The sequence below is a fragment of the Borostomias antarcticus genome (genome assembly GCF_949987555.1).
Source record: "Borostomias antarcticus genome assembly, chromosome: 25".
NCBI lineage: Eukaryota > Metazoa > Chordata > Actinopteri > Stomiiformes > Stomiidae > Borostomias > Borostomias antarcticus.
Window position 1 is genome coordinate 6085486 of NC_140258.1, and position 17477 is coordinate 6102962.

The window sequence follows — 17477 nt, forward strand, 5'->3', positions numbered from 1 at the left end:
CACTGCAGCGCCGAGAGCTGCCGGCCCAGACGGTTCACCGAGGTACAGGGGAGCGGAGACCAGGGGCAGGACTGGGGCGGCGTGGCCCAGACAGGACATTACATGAGATATTAAACCACTGCAGTCCTGCAGGTGGGAAAATAACATTGGCAGATTTGATTGGGGAGATACCAAAACCATTTTGGTTTATGTCCAAGGCTCTGCAGAGCTGCGAAAACAGGCTTACGCCAGGAGCCACAGTGACTATAACCTGATCCAACACAATACTGTATATCTTTGCTACATAGCACAGGACACAGATTAAACTAAGCGTTCAAATACTTTATTTGGAGCCAGGGAAAACACATTCAAACATTAGCAACCTGAAACAACTAGCCTCTAAGAGGGAGTTTGTGTTGAACGTTACCTATTGCACATATTCATAAATAAACATATTTGAGCCTCTGCATCAAGCAAACAAGCATCACTCTTTCATCTATATTCTTACCAGCATGTGTATCAAATCCTTTAGATGGCTCAAATGGTATGTACAAGTTAAGTCATGCAGCACTCAGTGTGATCCATACTGTAGCTGTGGGGAGTACCAAACAAAATACAATTTCCTCAGAATCTTCCAATACTCTTTACAAAACAAAATAAAATGTGAAAAACAGTGGATTTCAGAGGGAAGTAAGGCACAGCTGGTGACGGGTCTGGGTGTAAAGCGTTTTAACGAGTGTGGAATCCTGAGGTTCTGTGCAATTGTCATTTCAGTCGTCATCATGACGATGCCCCAAAGTTGCCACTACTTCCTGTTTGTGGGGTCAGCTGATGCAGGAGCTCCAGGAAGAGCTGGACGCGGCTGAGGAGAGGAGCAGTCTTGTCAGCACGCAGCAGCTTAGAGTACACGTTCTTATAGGTCTTCAGAAGCTCGTCGTCCTTACTGCTAGAGAAACAAGCCAGAAGAAACGGTAAACATGCTGTCCCCCACCCCTGATGCATTGGTACTGTGTGTAGATTGATGAGAAAAAAATGCAGAAAACCGAATTCTTTAATGCTAGCCATTTCGGTTTGATTGTGCTAGCATTAGCATACCACTAACGCCCGAAAATGGAATGAGCTGAAAAGGTTGTCCATCAATCAACAACATTATGACTAAGTGGTAAATGAGGCTCTATGTCCAAAATTCTGAACTTCCCCTTTAAACTTCTCAACTGTCCTTACTGTATTCCATTCATTCTGAGCATGCAGAAGTCATCCACAGCTACCTTGGTTTGCGTTTGGCGGCGGTCATCTGCTTCACCAGCTGCAGGAGCAGAAAGGACAAGCTGGGCTCGAACACGACGATCAGCTTCATCACTTCCTGGATGTTCAGGCCTGAGGAGGCGGGGCCATCGGCACACTCAGGACGACCAGTGACCTCTGGGCTGCCTTCTGTCACCTCGTTCTGAGAAGACTGGAGATGAGGGGAGAAGAGGGAGGGGGAGGAGAGGGAAGGACGGGAGGAGAGGAAGGGAGGGGAGAGAAGAGGACAAGAGGGGAGAGGGAAGAGGAGGAGGTGATGAGAGAGGAGAGATGGGAGGAAGGATGCCATAAACACATACTAGTGTACCCTTCTCAGTCTTAAAGGGGTCCACGTTTGCAAAACTAACTTTTTCATTGTTTTTGCATGTGCATTTGAGTCTCTGATGGGCCTACTATCACACAAAGTATAAAGTGAAACAACCCAGTTATTTTGTTGTGGTCACCCAAAATGAAAACATTAGAACAAAAGTCAGTCCATGCAAGCCATTCAAATCTCCCGTGTCACTCTACGTCACGTTCGGGGACCCCGCTAGCTAGCGTAATGTCTTTGCAAGTTCGCACGGAAAATGCTGTTCTTGGATGTACTAAGCAGCACAGATTGTCTCCCAAGCTCAAATCACAGTAGAGCTGAGGGAATACATTTTATTATTGATTGCAACGTTCCCGCTGAATTTGGCAAAACACTGGCAGTGTGTGCTAGCCATTTTCCAACCCGGGTCAGTATAATGCAGGATTTTCAGATAAACTTGTTCTGAATGATCAAGCAATACCAACTGTCCGTGGAAATTATGCAGAAACTAAGTAATTATGCTGTGTGTTTGTTTGGATATAGTACTAACGCTAGCTATAGCTAACATGAACAAACTCCCCTTTTGCCTCAACCCGGATGCTCGTCTCATCATATGTTAGTGGAATGAAATGTGTAGACTTCTAGTTCATCGAGCGGTCATTAAAAATGATCAAATGTTAAGAAGTGGACATCATTGGATTCCCCTCGGCCTACATAATCTAGCTTTTATTGTTTGTAGTTGAATTGTGTCATATAGCCTGGTGGTATCTAGCTAGAGAATGTAGCTAGAGGTAACAGCATGCAACCGTGGAGATAATAACATGGGCACTAACGCTATCATGTTTAGTCAGGGAGAGAGGACAATACAATTTGTCACAGTGGCATCGAGTTTGGATGGTCCAGGCTAGCCAGCGATATTCGAGGTAGCATAGCGCCGTCAACAGCCCTCGTTCTCTAGCCTGCCGACTTGCTCTTAGCTGAGCTCATTTGCATATGAAAAAGGGCTCAACACGCTCAATCTGATCTCGTGGTCAACGGAGCGGTATAGATGCATGCTAGAACGCTTATTCTGAGTGGTATTTTCAGCAAAAATACTCAGACATATTTTGGGGACCCCAAAGACTTTAAATTGATATTACATTGTTGAAAATTAGCATAATAGGACACCTTTAAAGTAATTGCTACTGGCAAAGTGCCTCTGCTCCAGATAGAACTGCTGACTAAGTCTCGGTGACACAGTCTCCTACCTCACTCTGCTACAGGCAGAACTGCTGACTCCTACCTCAGTCTGCTCCTCCAGCAGCTCTTTGTGGATGAGCTGAAAGGCATGCTGGGTATCCGTCATGATCTCCAGAGCTCCGGTTAGGCTCTTCAGTTTGGCCCCACTGCTGCTCTGGCCTGGGATGGGAGGGGGGGGGGGGGGGGGGTGGTCATGGGAAATGTAGGCATTAGAGGGTGAGGGGTTGTAGTCTTGAATGGAACATCCCTGCTGCTGTATAGGGTGCTGGTCTAGGGTCTGGCTCTGGGGTCCATGTCTAAGGTCTGGATGAGGCCTGACTGACCTGCCATGGTGAACTCGGCGAAGGCCACCCTCTCCAGCAGGGTGCGCAGCAGCTCGCAGGGCGCGTCCTTCAGGCTGAGGAACAGGCGGATGGCCTTGCCGTAGTGCAGCTCCGCCAGGCTCCGGTGCTGCTTTCTCAGGTGCTCGTTCCCCACCTGGTGGACACGACGGGGAGCTGCAGCGTCAACACCGGGCAGACGCGACACGGCGCTCCGCAAAAACCAAGCACGCGTCATCCAAAATATCCACGCGACAAATGGATTATACCGTGACCTTTCGCTACAGCGGAGATGTCTCTCAGAGATTCCACGTGAAATAACTGCACTCTCGTCTTTGCTGGTGCCTGTGTTACTACAGTAGCTGTAGTTTCTAGGTGCGTGAGTGCAGAGTGTGGGGGGGGGGGGTCGGTCGTACCGGCTGGTTTCTAGGTGCGTGAGTGCAGAGTGGGGGTCCGTCGTACCGGCTGGTTTCTAGGTGCGTGAGTGCAGAGTGGGGGTCCGTCGTACCGGCTGGTTTCTAGGGGCGTGAGTGCAGATTTGAGGGGTCGGTCGTACCGGCTGGTTTCTAGTGCCGTGAGTGCAGAGTGGGGGGGGGGGGGTCCGTCATACCGGCTGGTTTCTAGTGGTGTGAGTGCAGAGTGGGGGGGGGGGGGGGGGGGGGTCCGTCATACCGGCTGGTTTCTAGTGCCGTGAGTGCAGAGTGGGGGGGTCCGTCGTACCGACTGGTTTCTAGTGGCGTGAGTGCAGAGTGGGGGGGGTCCGTTGTAACGGCTGGTTTCTAGGGGCGTGAGTGCAGAGTGGGGGGGGTCCGTCGTACCGGCTGGTTTCTAGTGGCGTGAGTGCAGAGTGGGGGGGTCCGTCGTACCGGCTGGTTTCTAGTGGCGTGAGTGCAGAGTGGGGGGGTCTGTCGTACCGGCTGGTTTCTAGTGGCGTGAGTGCAGAGTGGGGGGGTCTGTCGTACCGGCTGGTTTCTAGGGGCGTGAGTGCAGAGTGGGGGGGTCCGTCGTACCGGCTGGTTTCTAGGGGCGTGAGTGCAGAGTGGGGGGGGGCCGTCGTACCGGATGGTTTCTAGGGGCGTGAGTGCAGAGTGGGGGGGGGGTCCGTCGTACCTGGTTGCGGAAGCAGCTGTGGTACATGGAGGCCAGTCGGTGGTGGATGGTGGCGGCCCGGTACTGGTAGAGAGGCTGACGAGGGGACTCGGTCTGCAGGTCACAGTACTTGAGAGATTTCAGCATGGCCTCCGTCACCTCCCGCTCGATCTGACGGCACGGGATAACGACACACTTCAACATGACCTCTGACCTCAATCTCAATCTCACACAACACAACACAGGGGAGACTTCAACGTGGGTTGGGATCTATGGTACAGGCACTCCTGGCAGTTGGTTAGGAGAATAGCACTTGAATTCTAGGTAATTCATGTTGTTTTATCTGTTCTGTGTCGTTTTAATCTTGTCTCGTGTTGTATTGCCATTTTAATTTATTACTGTAAAGCACTCTGTGCATCCGTGCTGTGAAGAGCGCTATATAAATAAAGCTTACTTACTTACTTACTTACTAAAAAGGTTTACCTGGGCACTTCAACTTGACTACCCGAAGCAAGACACCGGAGCAATAAACGTATAGACTATATGAGTGTTCCAGTGTCAAGTTGAAGTGCCCAGGTAAAGCTTTTTACTGTACATGCTCCTTTACTGTAAAGCACCAAACCCTCGCATTGGAGACTTGGCTGAAGCGCGTTGGACCTCACCCTTGGAACTTTAGCACTTGAATTCTATTTCTATTCTTGACAGGTTAAGGAGGGTTTCCCCTGAGCCAAAGTGTAGTCCAGGGTCGGAAGATCTGCATATCTAGAGGTTGGGGAGATTCACCCACCTGCTCCTGGGCCTTCCTGGACAGAGGGGCGAAGTCCTGCAGCAGAGTGGCCAGGGTGAAGTAGGTGGTGGACAGCTCCCAGTTCACACTGTCCCACACGGCCGGGTGGCTCCCCCTGGTGGACAGAGACTTCATAGCCCTCAGGTAGTAGTCTATGGCCTGGAGAGAAGGAAGAGAGAGAGAGGGAGAGAGAGAGAGGAGAATAAATAGGGTGAGTAGACAGGGGGTGTGAGAGAGAGAGAGGGAGAGGTGAAGAAAGTCTGTGAGTTTGTTACAGCTACTGTAAATTGACTAGCACATATTATTTTAATAAAACAAAAAATCATCCATCCTCAAAACCGGCCACCGGAACGCCACAAAAAGTCCAAAGAACTCAGGTAAATGAAACATCTGTCCGTCGGTTGTCATCTCTTGTATGAGTGAGTGCGATCGCATATTTCTCGTTTTGTTGAACTAACTTTATAAAGTAGACTAGAGCTAGAGGGTTAGCACCGGCCTCGAGTCCTGCATGTCTTATGTCGTCTACGACAGCGTATACCTTAACCCTAGTCAAATTCCTAGTATGTGTGAACCATGGCAATAAACAGATCTTGAGTCTAGGGTTTATGGTGCGTTCGTTTATAACTGGGAGGTGGCAAATTGCGACTTGCTACTAGGAATGATTAAATAAAACACGGCATGAACTTGCACTTCCTCCTCGCAAATTTGGATATGTTTCTCAGCCCCCAGTTGCCGGCTGACGTCAATATCATATCATATCATCATATCATTCACTATAGCTCGAATGCACACAGGTCGGAGGTAGGTATTTTGCCACTTGCGACTTGCCACGTCCGACTACAAACGAACGCACCATTAGTAGCAGTACCTTGTTGTAGTAAAGGGCCTCTTCCGGGGAGAACTCTCCTCTGCTGTGGTCAGCGGACACAGCGCAGTGCGCCTGGGCGCAGATCCTCATCAGACGGCCGGTGTTGCACAGCAGCAGGGAGGTGTTGGTGCTGTCGTCTATGGCCTCGAAGTCCTTCATGCCCTTGTCGAAGCAGGAGAAGCTCTTCTTCCACATCTCCTGCTCGGCCACGGACACAGACGTCTTCACTGTGGAGGGAGGGAGAGAGAGGGGGAGACAGGGAGGAGGAGAGGGAGGTAAGAGAAGGGATGGAGTAAAAGAGAGAGGGATGATTGTTTAAAGACGTGGCTGGCGAGGCGTTGGGGTGCGAGGCGTTCGTACGCTGGACCCGCCTGTTACATCCCGCCTCCCCGCGCCGTCACATGACCCCCCGCACATACACACCCTCCTTCTCCGCCCGCACACACACCCTCCTTCTCCGCCCGCACACACACACCCTCCTTCTCCGCCCACACACACACACCCTCCTTCTCCGCCCGCACACACACACCCTCCTTCTCAGCCCGCACACACACACCCTCCTTCTCAGCCCGCACACACACACCCTCCATCTCAGCCCGCACACACACACCCTCCTTCTCCGCCCACACACACACACCCTCCATCTCAGCCCGCACACACACACCCTCCTTCTCCGCCCGCACATACACACCCTCCATCTCCGCCCGCACACACACACCCTCCTTCTCCCCCCGCACACACACACCCTCCTTCTCCCCCCGCACACACACACCCTCCTTCTCCCCCCGCACACACACACCCTCCTTCTCCCCCCGCACACACACACCCTCCTTCTCCCCCCGCACACACACACACCCTCCTTCTCCCCCCGCACACACACACACCCTCCTTCTCCGCCCGCACACACACACCCTCCTTCTCAGCCCGCACACACACACCCTCCATCTCAGCCCGCACATACACACCCTCCTTCTCCCCCCGCACACACACACCCTCCATCTCCCCCCGCACACACACACCCTCCATCTCAGCCCGCACACACACACCCTCCATCTCAGCCCGCACACACACACCCTCCTTCTCCGCCCGCACACACACACCCTCCTTCTCCGCCCGCACACACACACCCTCCTTCTCCGCCCGCACACACACACCCTCCATCTCAGCCCGCACACACCCTCCTTCTCCCCCCGCACACACACACCCTCCATCTCAGCCCGCACACACACACCCTCCTTCTCCGCCCGCACACACACACCCTCCTTCTCCCCCCGCACACACACACCCTCCTTCTCCCCCCGCACACACACACCCTCCTTCTCCGCCCGCACACACACACCCTCCTTCTCCGCCCACACACACACACACCCTCCTTCTCCCCCCGCACACACACACCCTCCTTCTCAGCCCGCACACACACACCCTCCTTCTCCGCCCGCACACACACACCCTCCTTCTCCGCCCGCACACACACACCCTCCTTCTCCGCCCGCACACACACACCCTCCTTCTCCGCCCGCACACACACACACCCTCCTTCTCAGCCCGCACACACACACCCTCCTTCTCCGCCCGCACACACACACACCCTCCATCTCAGCCCGCACACACACACCCTCCTTCTCCGCCCGCACACACACACCCTCCATCTCCGCCCGCACACACACACCCTCCTTCTCCGCCCGCACACACACACCCTCCTTCTCCGCCTGCATGGCGGCCGCCTGGTTCATGTAGAAGACTCCCATCTCGTTGCGGATGTTGCCCAGCCTCTTCAGGACCTGGGCGAGCTGCTCCGAGGCGGTCTCCTTCACGGCCCCGGAGGTGAGCAGCTCGTGGGACGCCTCGTAGCACTTGCTACTGACAAACAGCTGGTACTCCGGGTCCATGGCCAGGTCTGTGGCCATGTTGAAGGCTGGGGGAGGGGTGAGGGGGAGGAGGAGAGGGGAGAGGGGGAGGAGGAGAGGGCAGACAGGCCAGAGGTTTAGTTAGCGGGTGTTCATACGTTGTTTTTGTTAATACGGGTCGTTGAGAATGTCGACGTTGCCGTGTTTTTCAAAAGCGGCATTCGACACACTGAGAATTGTTGAAGTACCAAGCAGAAGACGTCCTGGCAGTACGGACCGGGTACGAATTAGGGGTGAGCTACAGTATGAGCTCCCCCTGAAAACCACCAAATAGGAAAATTCTCCTTAAAATATTGATACTTTATTTTACTTGGTGAAATGGCCTAACGGAAATAAATGGGTGACAAATTATAACATTACAAACTGAGTGCTGTGTACAGGCCAGAGGGTGATGTGCTGGTACTCTATGGTGAGAAGGGGGTGCAATCTAGCCAAAAAGCTTGGTGTCTCAAGCAGAGAAGCTGTGTATATGAAATTATCTATTGCCAAAGTTTAGCTTAATAAAGCTACCGCAGCAATTCAATTAAATGCCTTCGTGTTGCGTATTGACACTTATTTTATCAAAACGTCCTCGTCAGCTCGAAAGGGCTCCCCCAGAAGCCTCGGTATAATTTGCACACTGAGAACGGACATACGGTACACATGTGTGTTGTGATGTGTGTGTGTGTGTGTGTGTGTGTGTGTGTGCTGTGATGTGTGTGTGTGTGTGTGTGTGTGTGTGTGTGTGTGTGTGTGTGTGTGTGTGTGCGTGCGTGCGTGTGCGTGTGTGTCGTACCTTGACAGCTGCTCTCTCTGTGCAGGCTGTGCAGGATCTCCTGGTCCTCTTTGGTCTGGTAGCTGTACTCCTCCAGGTACGCAGCGCGGTTACTGGCGGTCTGGGCCAACATCAGCTGGATGTCCCCACACAGGGACAGAGACTGGCTGTGGAACAGCAGCACCCGCGGGTGCAGAGTACTGCTCACTGAACAGTAGGCGTCTAAGACGGAGAGAGAAAGACAGAGAGAGAGAGAGAGAGAGAGAGAGAGGGATGGAGACAGGACCGGAAGAAAAACCGAGAGGAGGAAGGTGTGAACAGCTTGAAAGAGATCTGATGTACCAAAGTGCTCCGGAACAACGTCAAAACACGTGCCACACTACCTCCGACTCTCACGGATGACTAGCCTGCATTTCCCATGATCCCTAGCTGAGCCAGTCAGACACCCACCGATGCACTGCAGGGCCAGTTTGATGTAGCGCAGGGCGCGGCCGTACTTGAGCAGGTTGGAGGCGGCGTCCGACAGGACGTAGTAGGCCTTGGAGGCCTTGAGGAAGAGCTGAAGCTTCATCCTGTGCTGCCAGGATCCGGGCATCATCCCTGACCTGGTCTGGTTCTTCTGCTCCTCCTGGAACGGAGCCACTGGGGGGGGGAGAGAAGCCGGGAGAGAACGGAGGATGAGGAGGAAGCGAGAGAGAGAGAGAGAACGAGGGAGAAATAAGAGAGATGGATTGATTAGCGGTCCGTTCTTTGAAGGAAATAAGGAATGTTTCAGACTGTATAGAGTAGCGGAATATGAGTTTGGTCGTTTGGCGACGCCGACGGCTGACCTCTGTCCAGGAGGAGTGCGATGGTGCAGGCCCCGGTCTTACTGCCGTCGTCGTACTTCAGAGGGATGGGGGTGTTGGGGTCCGCTGCCGGGAGGTCACTCTCCTTCTTGATACTCCCATCCACCGCCTTCAGGCCCTACCAATCATGCGACACGTTATAACTAACACCTGCCAATCGCACGTACGCGTTACAACTTACCCCTGCCTACATTTGACTGAACTGCTGTTTTCAAGATGGAACCTGTCAAATCTTATGCAAAGACGAGACGGGTGTTCTGAAATTTGCCTTTTGTTGTGGCTGTTGCATGTAAACGTGTGCTTTACTCCAACGATTCTCCGTTCACCCAGTCAACATTCGTGAGCTCCCAGTCCAGCCAGGCCCACAGGACGAGTGGACACTCACCTTCAGCACATAGCAGAGGACATGGCGGCATCTCTCCTCCTTGTCTTGAGACACGGGGAAAGCGTAGCTGGGCTGCAGAGGACAACAACAGGCTTCAGTCTCACAGAATACAGAGCACTCATGAACAAAACATCAAGACCAGCTTCTCTCACTATAATACAGCACCCACTAACTAAACGCCAAGACTAGCAGCCCTCACAACAAGACTAGCTGCCCTCACAACAAGACTAGCTGCCCTCACAACAAGACTAGCTGCCATCACAACAAGACTAGCTGCCCTCACACCAAGACTAGCTGCCCTCCCAACAAGACCAGCTTCTCTCACTATAATACAGCACCCACCAACTAAACGCCAAGACTTGCTGCCCTCACAACAAGACTAGCTGCCCTCACACCAAGACTAGCTGCCCTCACACCAAGACTAGCTGCCCTCACAACAAGACTAGCTGCCCTCACAACAAGACTAGCTGCTCTCACAACAAGACAAGCTGCCCTCACACCAAGACTAGCTGCCCTCACAACAAGACTAGCTGCCCTCACAACAAGACTAGCTGCCCTCACACCAAGACTAGCTGCCCTCACACCAAGACTAGCTGCCCTCACAACAAGACTAGCTGCCCTCACAACAAGACTAGCTGCTCTCACACCAAGACTAGCTGCCCTCACAACAAGACTAGCTGTTCTCACACCAAGACTAGCTGCCCTCACACCAAAACTAGCTTCTCTCACACCAAGACTAACTGCCCTCACAACAAGACTAGCTGCCCTCACACCAAGACTAGCTGCCCTCACAACAAGACTAGCTTCTCTCACACCAAGACTAGCTGCCCTCACAACAAGACTAGCTGCCCTCACACCAAGACTAGCTGCCCTCACAACAAGACTAGCTGCCCTCACAACAAGACTAGCTGCCCTCACACCAAGACTAGCTGCCCTCACAACAAGACTAGCTTCTCTCACACCAAGACTAGCTGCCCTCACAACAAGACTAGCTACCCTCACACCAAGACTAGCTGCCCTCACACCAAGACTAGCTTCTCTCACACCAAGACTAGCTGCTCTCGCACCAAGACTAGCTTCTCTCACACCAAGACTAGCTGTTCTCACACCAAGACTAGCTGCTCTCGCACCAAGACTAGCTGCCCTCACAACAAGACTAGCTGCCCTCACAACAAGACTAGCTGCCCTCACAACAAGACTAGTTGCCCTCACAACAAGACTAGCTGCCCTCACAACAAGACTAGCTGCCCTCACAACAAGACTAGCTGCCCTCACAACAAGACTAGCTGCCCTCACAACAAGACTAGTTGCCCTCACAACAAGACTAGCTGCTCTCACACCAAGACTAGCTGCCCTCACAACAAGACTAGCTGCCCTCACAACAAGACTAGCTGCCCTCACAACAAGACTAGCTGCCCTCACAACAAGACTAGCTGCCCTCACAACAAGACTAGCTGCCCTCACAACAAGACTAGCTGCCCTCACAACAAGACTAGCTGCCCTCACAACAAGACTAGTTGCCCTCACAACAAGACTAGCTGCTCTCACACCAAGACTAGTTGCCCTCACAACAAGACTAGCTGCCCTCACAACAAGACTAGCTGCCCTCACAACAAGACTAGCTGCTCTCACACCAAGACTAGCTGCTCTCACACCAAGACTAGCTTCTCTCACACCAAGACTAGCTGCCCTCACAACAAGACTAGCTGCCCTCACAACAAGACTAGCTTCTCTCACACCAAGACTAGCTGCTCTCACACCAAGACTAGCTGCCCTCACAACAAGACTAGCTGCCCTCACAACAAGACTAGCTGCCCTCACAAGACTAGCTGCCCTCACAACAAGACTAGCTGCCCTCACAACAAGACTAGCTGCCCTCACAACAAGACTAGCTGCCCTCACACCAAGACTAGCTGCCCTCACACCAAGACTAGCTGCTCTCACACCAAGACTAGCTTCTCTCACACCAAGACTAGCTTCTCTCACACCAAGACTAGCTTCTCTCACACCAAGACTAGCTGTTCTCACACCAAGACTAGCTGCTCTCACACCAAGACTAGCTGCTCTCACACCAAGACTAGCTGCCCTCACACCAAGACTAGCTTCTCTCACACCAAGACTAGCTTCTCTCACACCAAGACTAGCTTCTCTCACACCAAGACTAGCTTCTCTCACACCAAGACTAGCTGCCCTCACAACAAGACTAGCTTCTCTCACACCAAGACTAGCTGCCCTCACAACAAGACTAGCTTCTCTCACACCAAGACTCGCTGCTCTCACACCAAGACTAGCTGCTCTCACACCAAGACTAGCTTCTCTCACACCAAGACTAGCTTCTCTCACACCAAGACTAGCTTCTCTCACACCAAGACTAGCTGTTCTCACACCAAGACTAGCTGCTCTCACAACAAGACTAGCTGCTCTCACACCAAGACTAGCTGCCCTCACACCAAGACTAGCTTCTCTCACACCAAGACTAGCTTCTCTCACACCAAGACTAGCTTCTCTCACACCAAGACTAGCTTCTCTCACACCAAGACTAGCTGCCCTCACAACAAGACTAGCTTCTCTCACACCAAGACTAGCTGCCCTCACAACAAGACTAGCTTCTCTCACACCAAGACTAGCTGCTCTCACACCAAGACTAGCTGCTCTCACACCAAGACTAGCTGCCCTCACAACAAGACTAGCTTCTCTCACACCAAGACTAGCTTCTCTCACAACAAGACTAGCTGCCCTCACACCAAGACTAGCTGCCCTTACAACAAGACTAGCTTCTCTTACCCTGATCTGGTGGGTGGACTTGTACTTTTCTGGCACAGACAGCTCCCCGACCGACTTGATGATGGCCACGGCCTTGCTGTCGGCAGGCGGGTCAGGGCAGGGGCCGTAGGATGCGTTCTCATCACTGTCCTCCCGCAGCTCCTCTTCATCCTCCTCCTCCTCCTCCTCCTCGCTGTAGCTGTCCTCCGACCCCCCCGCTCGCAGGGAGTCTCCGCCGGCCCCCTCGGGGGGTTCGTCCAGCAGGAACAGCTCTGACAGCATGTAGTGGGCCGAGGCGATGATCTGAGAGGGGGCGGGGTAAGAGTTGGATAGAGGGAGGGAGGGAGAGAGAGAGAGAGAGAGAAGAGAGAAGGACACTGACAGCTAGAGCTCTGTTTATAGTATGCCATGAACTGGACTAGTCCATTATCTAGGCCTACTTTGGGAGCGGAAGGAAACGCTGGACTGGTCCACAATTTACCTGGGGGTGCCTCTCCTGGTCCAGCAGCTTGACACAGTTGAGGAGCAGCGTTCTGATTGTCCCATAATGCTTCCTGTTCTGGTTGGTGTTCTTCAACATCATGTTGCTGGCCACTCTGCGACACAAACAAGACACACACTTCACCTTCAGCAGCGAAGGACGTAACTATATATCAACATGCGTCACTAACACGGTAGGGCCGCAACCTTGCTACCGGGAACACTTAGCTTCAGAAAGGTATGTACTGGCGCCACCTGCTGGATTTAAATAGCCATTCCAGCTGTGCCAGATCATGCTAGGGTGTAGCGTCTGACAGGAAGGTATGTACTTGTAGAGCAGCACAGCCACGGGGAGGGTGAAGGGGTTCTGACACTTCTCCTCCGTAGACTCCTCACAGAGGGTGGTGAGGTCATACAGCTTCACGATGTCACTTCCACTGGCTGGGGAGACAGGCAGGAGAATAAATAAATGACCCGGGCCTTATCTGTAATAAAGGTGTGTGTGTGTGTGTGTGTGAGAGTGAGTGTGTGTGTTCGTGCGTGTGTGGTGAGTGCTGTCCCACCTTTGAAGAGCCAGTAGGTGTGTCCCTCTTTGGTGCAGTTGGACTTGAGGAAGGAGAGGATGTTCTGGGCGATGTCCTTCACCACCCTGGTGGAGAAGGTAGAGTTGTCCAGGTCGGGGATGTCCTCCGTCTTTATCATCTCATATTTCTGACCGAGGAAGAACACGGAGGACAACGTTCAGATCCGAGATGACGAGTTTCATTAGGGTTCTGCTCTCTCTGTGTGACACTGGACAATGGCCCGTTCACCTGGACGATGCCGTTGACATGGAAGCACATGACGAGTTCTGGGACGTTGCACATGAGGTTGTCCAGCCAGTAGTCAATACCCGTAAGAATGTTGATTGGTTTATTGTTATCCCTGAAAGAGAAGGAACATTCTAGCTTTCATGTGTGTGGAACACCACGCTGGAGATGGGCATCGTTGTCCTGCGCTAAATGAATTTTTTAAAAAGGCGGGAAGTCTTGAGTGACTTGAGACCTGAGTCGCAGACTGACGGCTGGGTATCGTCCTCCCCCGAAGATGGGCATGTTGGAGCCCACCAGCATGTGGATGTCCTCAAACGTCCACATGATGTTACGGACAAAGTCGTTCCTCAGACCCTGTCACGTCAAAAGAGCGTGAAGTGAAGACATGACGAGGACACTGACCCAATCCAATACACTCAGCGCTCAGATGTATGGCATGGGAACATTGGTGTGTGTGTGTGTGTGTGTGTCCACAGTACCTGACTGTTCTCCCCCTCGTTGAAGAGTGTAGGAAGGTTCTGCTCCTTGGGGACTGAAGTGACCTGGCCCAGGGCAAACTGGTTCTCCGTGGAAACACTTTGCTGGGGACAGAAGACAGTGGGGCCCGATGATGATGATGATGATAGTCAACTCGACAAGAGAGCGCAGCACGCAAGTGCGCGTTTCCTTCGCCCCACCTCTTTGTGAGCGGCGGACTCTTCCGTGTCGGTGTAGGTGGCGGGCCAGGAGGGGGCGAACTCCTCCGCTCCGCACTCCACCACCTCCTCCCCCCCCTCCTCCTCCTCCTCCTCCTCCTCCTCCGGCTGCTCGGACGCCGGCTCCGCTGCTCCGTCTCCGTTTATGCTGGAGGACGACAGTGACGGATTGATGGAGAAGATCCGGAAGCTCTGAGAAGATCGAGCTCTCCGCACTCCGACAACGTCGCACGCTCTCTAAATCAGACCAGACGTGTTTTTGGCGAAGCGGCTTGTGTGTTTAATATGCCGAGCCTCAGACGAGCTCACCTGTAGTAGAGGAACTTGGACAGGATGGCTTTCTGGTACCAGTGCTCTTTACTCTTCTTCTTCCTCTGCCATTTCTGGTCTATCAGTCTCTGGTAGAACTCCTTCAGCCACGTCCAGTCACCTGTCTTTAGCACACGGAGACAATACACACAGCACAGTCACTTTCCTGATACAACCGCGCGGCGGTATAGCTCAGTTGGTAGAGCGGGTCGTTCAGTGATCGTAGGGTCGGTGGTTCGAATCCCGGCTCCTCCTGACTACCTGTCGAAGTGTCCTTGGGCAAGACACTGAACCCCAAATTGCTCCCAATGAGCAGGCAAGCGCCTTGCATGGCAGCTGCCGCCATTGGTGTGTGAATGGCGCTCCGGGCCAGTGTAACAACTGGATGGGGAGCGCGTTACAAATGCAGTACCTAACCGCAACCTCATTTCAAGACAGGGCTGATCTAAAATGGCTTGAGGAACAGCGGGTGCTGTGCTACACTTCTACCTGAGAGGACCTCATGAAGAGCTCCTGAATGTCCAGTTCATCCAGGAGGAGAGTTCTGCCCACCCGGTGGACCGCCATGCTGACGTGAGATTTACTGTAGGGGATCTTCAGCAGCTTCTTGATGTTCTGAGTTGGAGACAGAAGCACCGTTCAATTTCGATATGTACTGCATTAACATCGCCTCTTTAAGTACAACACAGCCGATGTACTACTAACCTCAGAGTCTGACACCACGTCAACATCATCCCCAATGGAGTCAATGAAGTCATAGGCCATCCCAAAGCTGGATCAGAAAGACAGGAAGACATCCACGTGAGCTTGGGTTGATTCTACTGTAGATGGGACCCATACCTTGTACAAATAGGAACAAATAGGAAACCCGGTTCCGTATCCTTTTCCTACCCCCACCCCTGCCTCTATCTGGACCCCCACCCTACCCCAACCCCTGCCTCTATCTGGACCCCCACCCTACCCCAACCCCTGCCTCTATCTGGACCCCCACCCTACCCCAACCCCTGCCTCTATCTGGACCCAGGCACACACACACACACACAGACATACACCAGTGTTTGCCATGTCTCTCCTATGATGTTTTTAGCCCTTTTTGCTCTAAAAATGCAATTTAATGTAATTTATTGCTCTATAAATGTTCTTAGCCGGTAGTCAAACATACCGGCAGACAGAGAGCTGAATACCTGCCAGTGCCCCTACCTGGAGAACGGCTTGCTCTTGCTGCTGGACCCCAGCACAGTGGTACCAGCGGTCCCCAGCTGGGGGCTCTCTCTCAGCCAGTTGGCAGGGGGCAGCTTCAGATCGGTCTTCTCCTGCAGGAGTGCATAAGTGGAGGGAGGGGCGGCAGAGTACTTGACTACTGCACGGCTCTTTATCTCATTGCTGCCAAGATCGGATTCCTGGAGACACAAGTAAGCGAGTATAATAGGCAAATTACACTAGTGACAAAATGGTGTTGATTGCACCACAGTAGCTACCATGCAGCAAATTATCTTGCTCAAACCACCATCACATGGTGGTTTAGGGTCACATAATGATCACATAATGATCTGTATGCAATTTGAGCTAGACAATTGCATACAGATCATTATGTGATCATTATGTGACCCTTAACTAGATCATTATGTGACCCTTAACTAGATCATTATGTGATCATTATGTGACCCTTAACGTTACCTACCTGCCGGCTGCAGAGTTCCCCTCCGCCACCGTCATGCCCCTCTTCTACGGGCTCGGAGGGGACGCCATCCTCCCTGCTCCCAGGTGAGGCGCTCATATCGGCTATGGAAATGAGGCTAGCTCTGTTCTTGATCTGGTGGGATAACACCGATGTTAGGGGAACTACACATCCATTGCTTTGCTAGCCAAGAAACGTTAGCTAGCTCGCTAGCTGATGTGAATAGAGTGCTAGCAGCAAGATAGCTAGCTAGAGTTGACAACCTGCTGCTGGTTAACGTTAGCTACAGCTCACGGGTTATGCTGATTCATCCATTAGAGCTAAATAACGTTAGTGCCAGAATTAATCATGTTATTTCTGCCTCGTTCTCCAGGCTGTGGCTTATTTCTACAACATCAGTCGCTGTTAACAGACACACGGGTCCAAAGTCAGAAACGCACGGCTAGATTAACAAAATAAAAGTCCCCATGACTGACAAACAAGAGTACATAAATGAAATAGCACCATAAACGCGTCCAATTTGAAGTCAACTGAAATTATATACTTGAATATACAAAAAATCAATGATACCAAAATAGACTTAGATGATACTTATAGTCATCTATTTCGGATATTAAGTTTGACAGAAATATGAAGGGGCTCTTAATTTGAAATGTATATGAGCTGTCCAAATATGACCCGGAAATGCTTGTTGAATCTGAAACTTCTAGAAAAAACACGTACGTTCTAGGCCTATTAATAGAGAATATTATAGAGATTAATTAATTATTCTCAAATGTTTTTAATTCTTTATCCAGTCTCATTCGTGTCAGTCTCCTCGTCCCCTTTTTCTAATTTTCACAACAAAATAATTTGTGAAATATAAACCACCAATATCATAACTGGGTTTAGATTAGATTAGATTTGGATGTTCAGTTAACTGTTGTAACGTTACATTTGGACATTCCTGTTTTGTGAAGAAACAATATTG

General features: G+C 51.9%; 1 protein-coding gene across 2 annotated transcripts; it reads right to left on the reverse strand.

Moving 5' to 3' along the window:
* Positions 1–400: 400 nt before the first annotated feature.
* Positions 401–16888, reverse strand: edrf1 (erythroid differentiation regulatory factor 1). Of its 2 annotated transcripts, none has more exons than XM_084458506.1 (25): positions 16511–16888; positions 16030–16229; positions 15535–15601; positions 15319–15444; positions 14830–14954; positions 14503–14668; positions 14305–14406; positions 14058–14179; positions 13826–13937; positions 13577–13724; positions 13343–13454; positions 13015–13129; positions 12555–12836; positions 9771–9842; positions 9368–9503; positions 8988–9179; positions 8559–8759; positions 7573–7791; positions 5877–6103; positions 5009–5167; positions 4243–4392; positions 3136–3289; positions 2856–2971; positions 1248–1435; positions 401–925 (listed from the first exon to the last, which is right to left on the reverse strand). In XM_084458506.1, the coding sequence occupies exons 1-25, from the start codon at positions 16604–16606 to the stop codon at positions 760–762; spliced, it is 3753 nt and encodes a 1250-aa protein (XP_084314632.1). In that variant the 5' UTR covers positions 16607–16888; the 3' UTR covers positions 401–759. The 2 variants fall into 2 exon arrangements, with proteins under 2 accessions (XP_084314632.1, XP_084314631.1); XM_084458505.1 differs by having other exon boundaries at positions 16502–16888.
* Positions 16889–17477: the final 589 nt, after the last annotated feature.

What these genes read in the sequence shown, in the direction of transcription:
- edrf1 (XM_084458505.1), bottom strand. Translation starts at nt 16,606, where the DNA reads ATGAGCGCCTCACCTGGGAGCAGGGAGGATGGCGTCCCCTCCGAGCCC. An exon ending in ACCAGGAGAGGCACCCCCAG is followed by an intron (nt 12,837 to 13,014) that starts GTAAATTGTGGA and finishes GCCCCCTCTCAG; the next exon opens with ATCATCGCCTCGGCCCACTA. An exon ending in CCAGGAAGGCCCAGGAGCAG is followed by an intron (nt 4,393 to 5,008) that starts GTGGGTGAATCT and finishes CCGTGCCGTCAG; the next exon opens with ATCGAGCGGGAGGTGACGGA.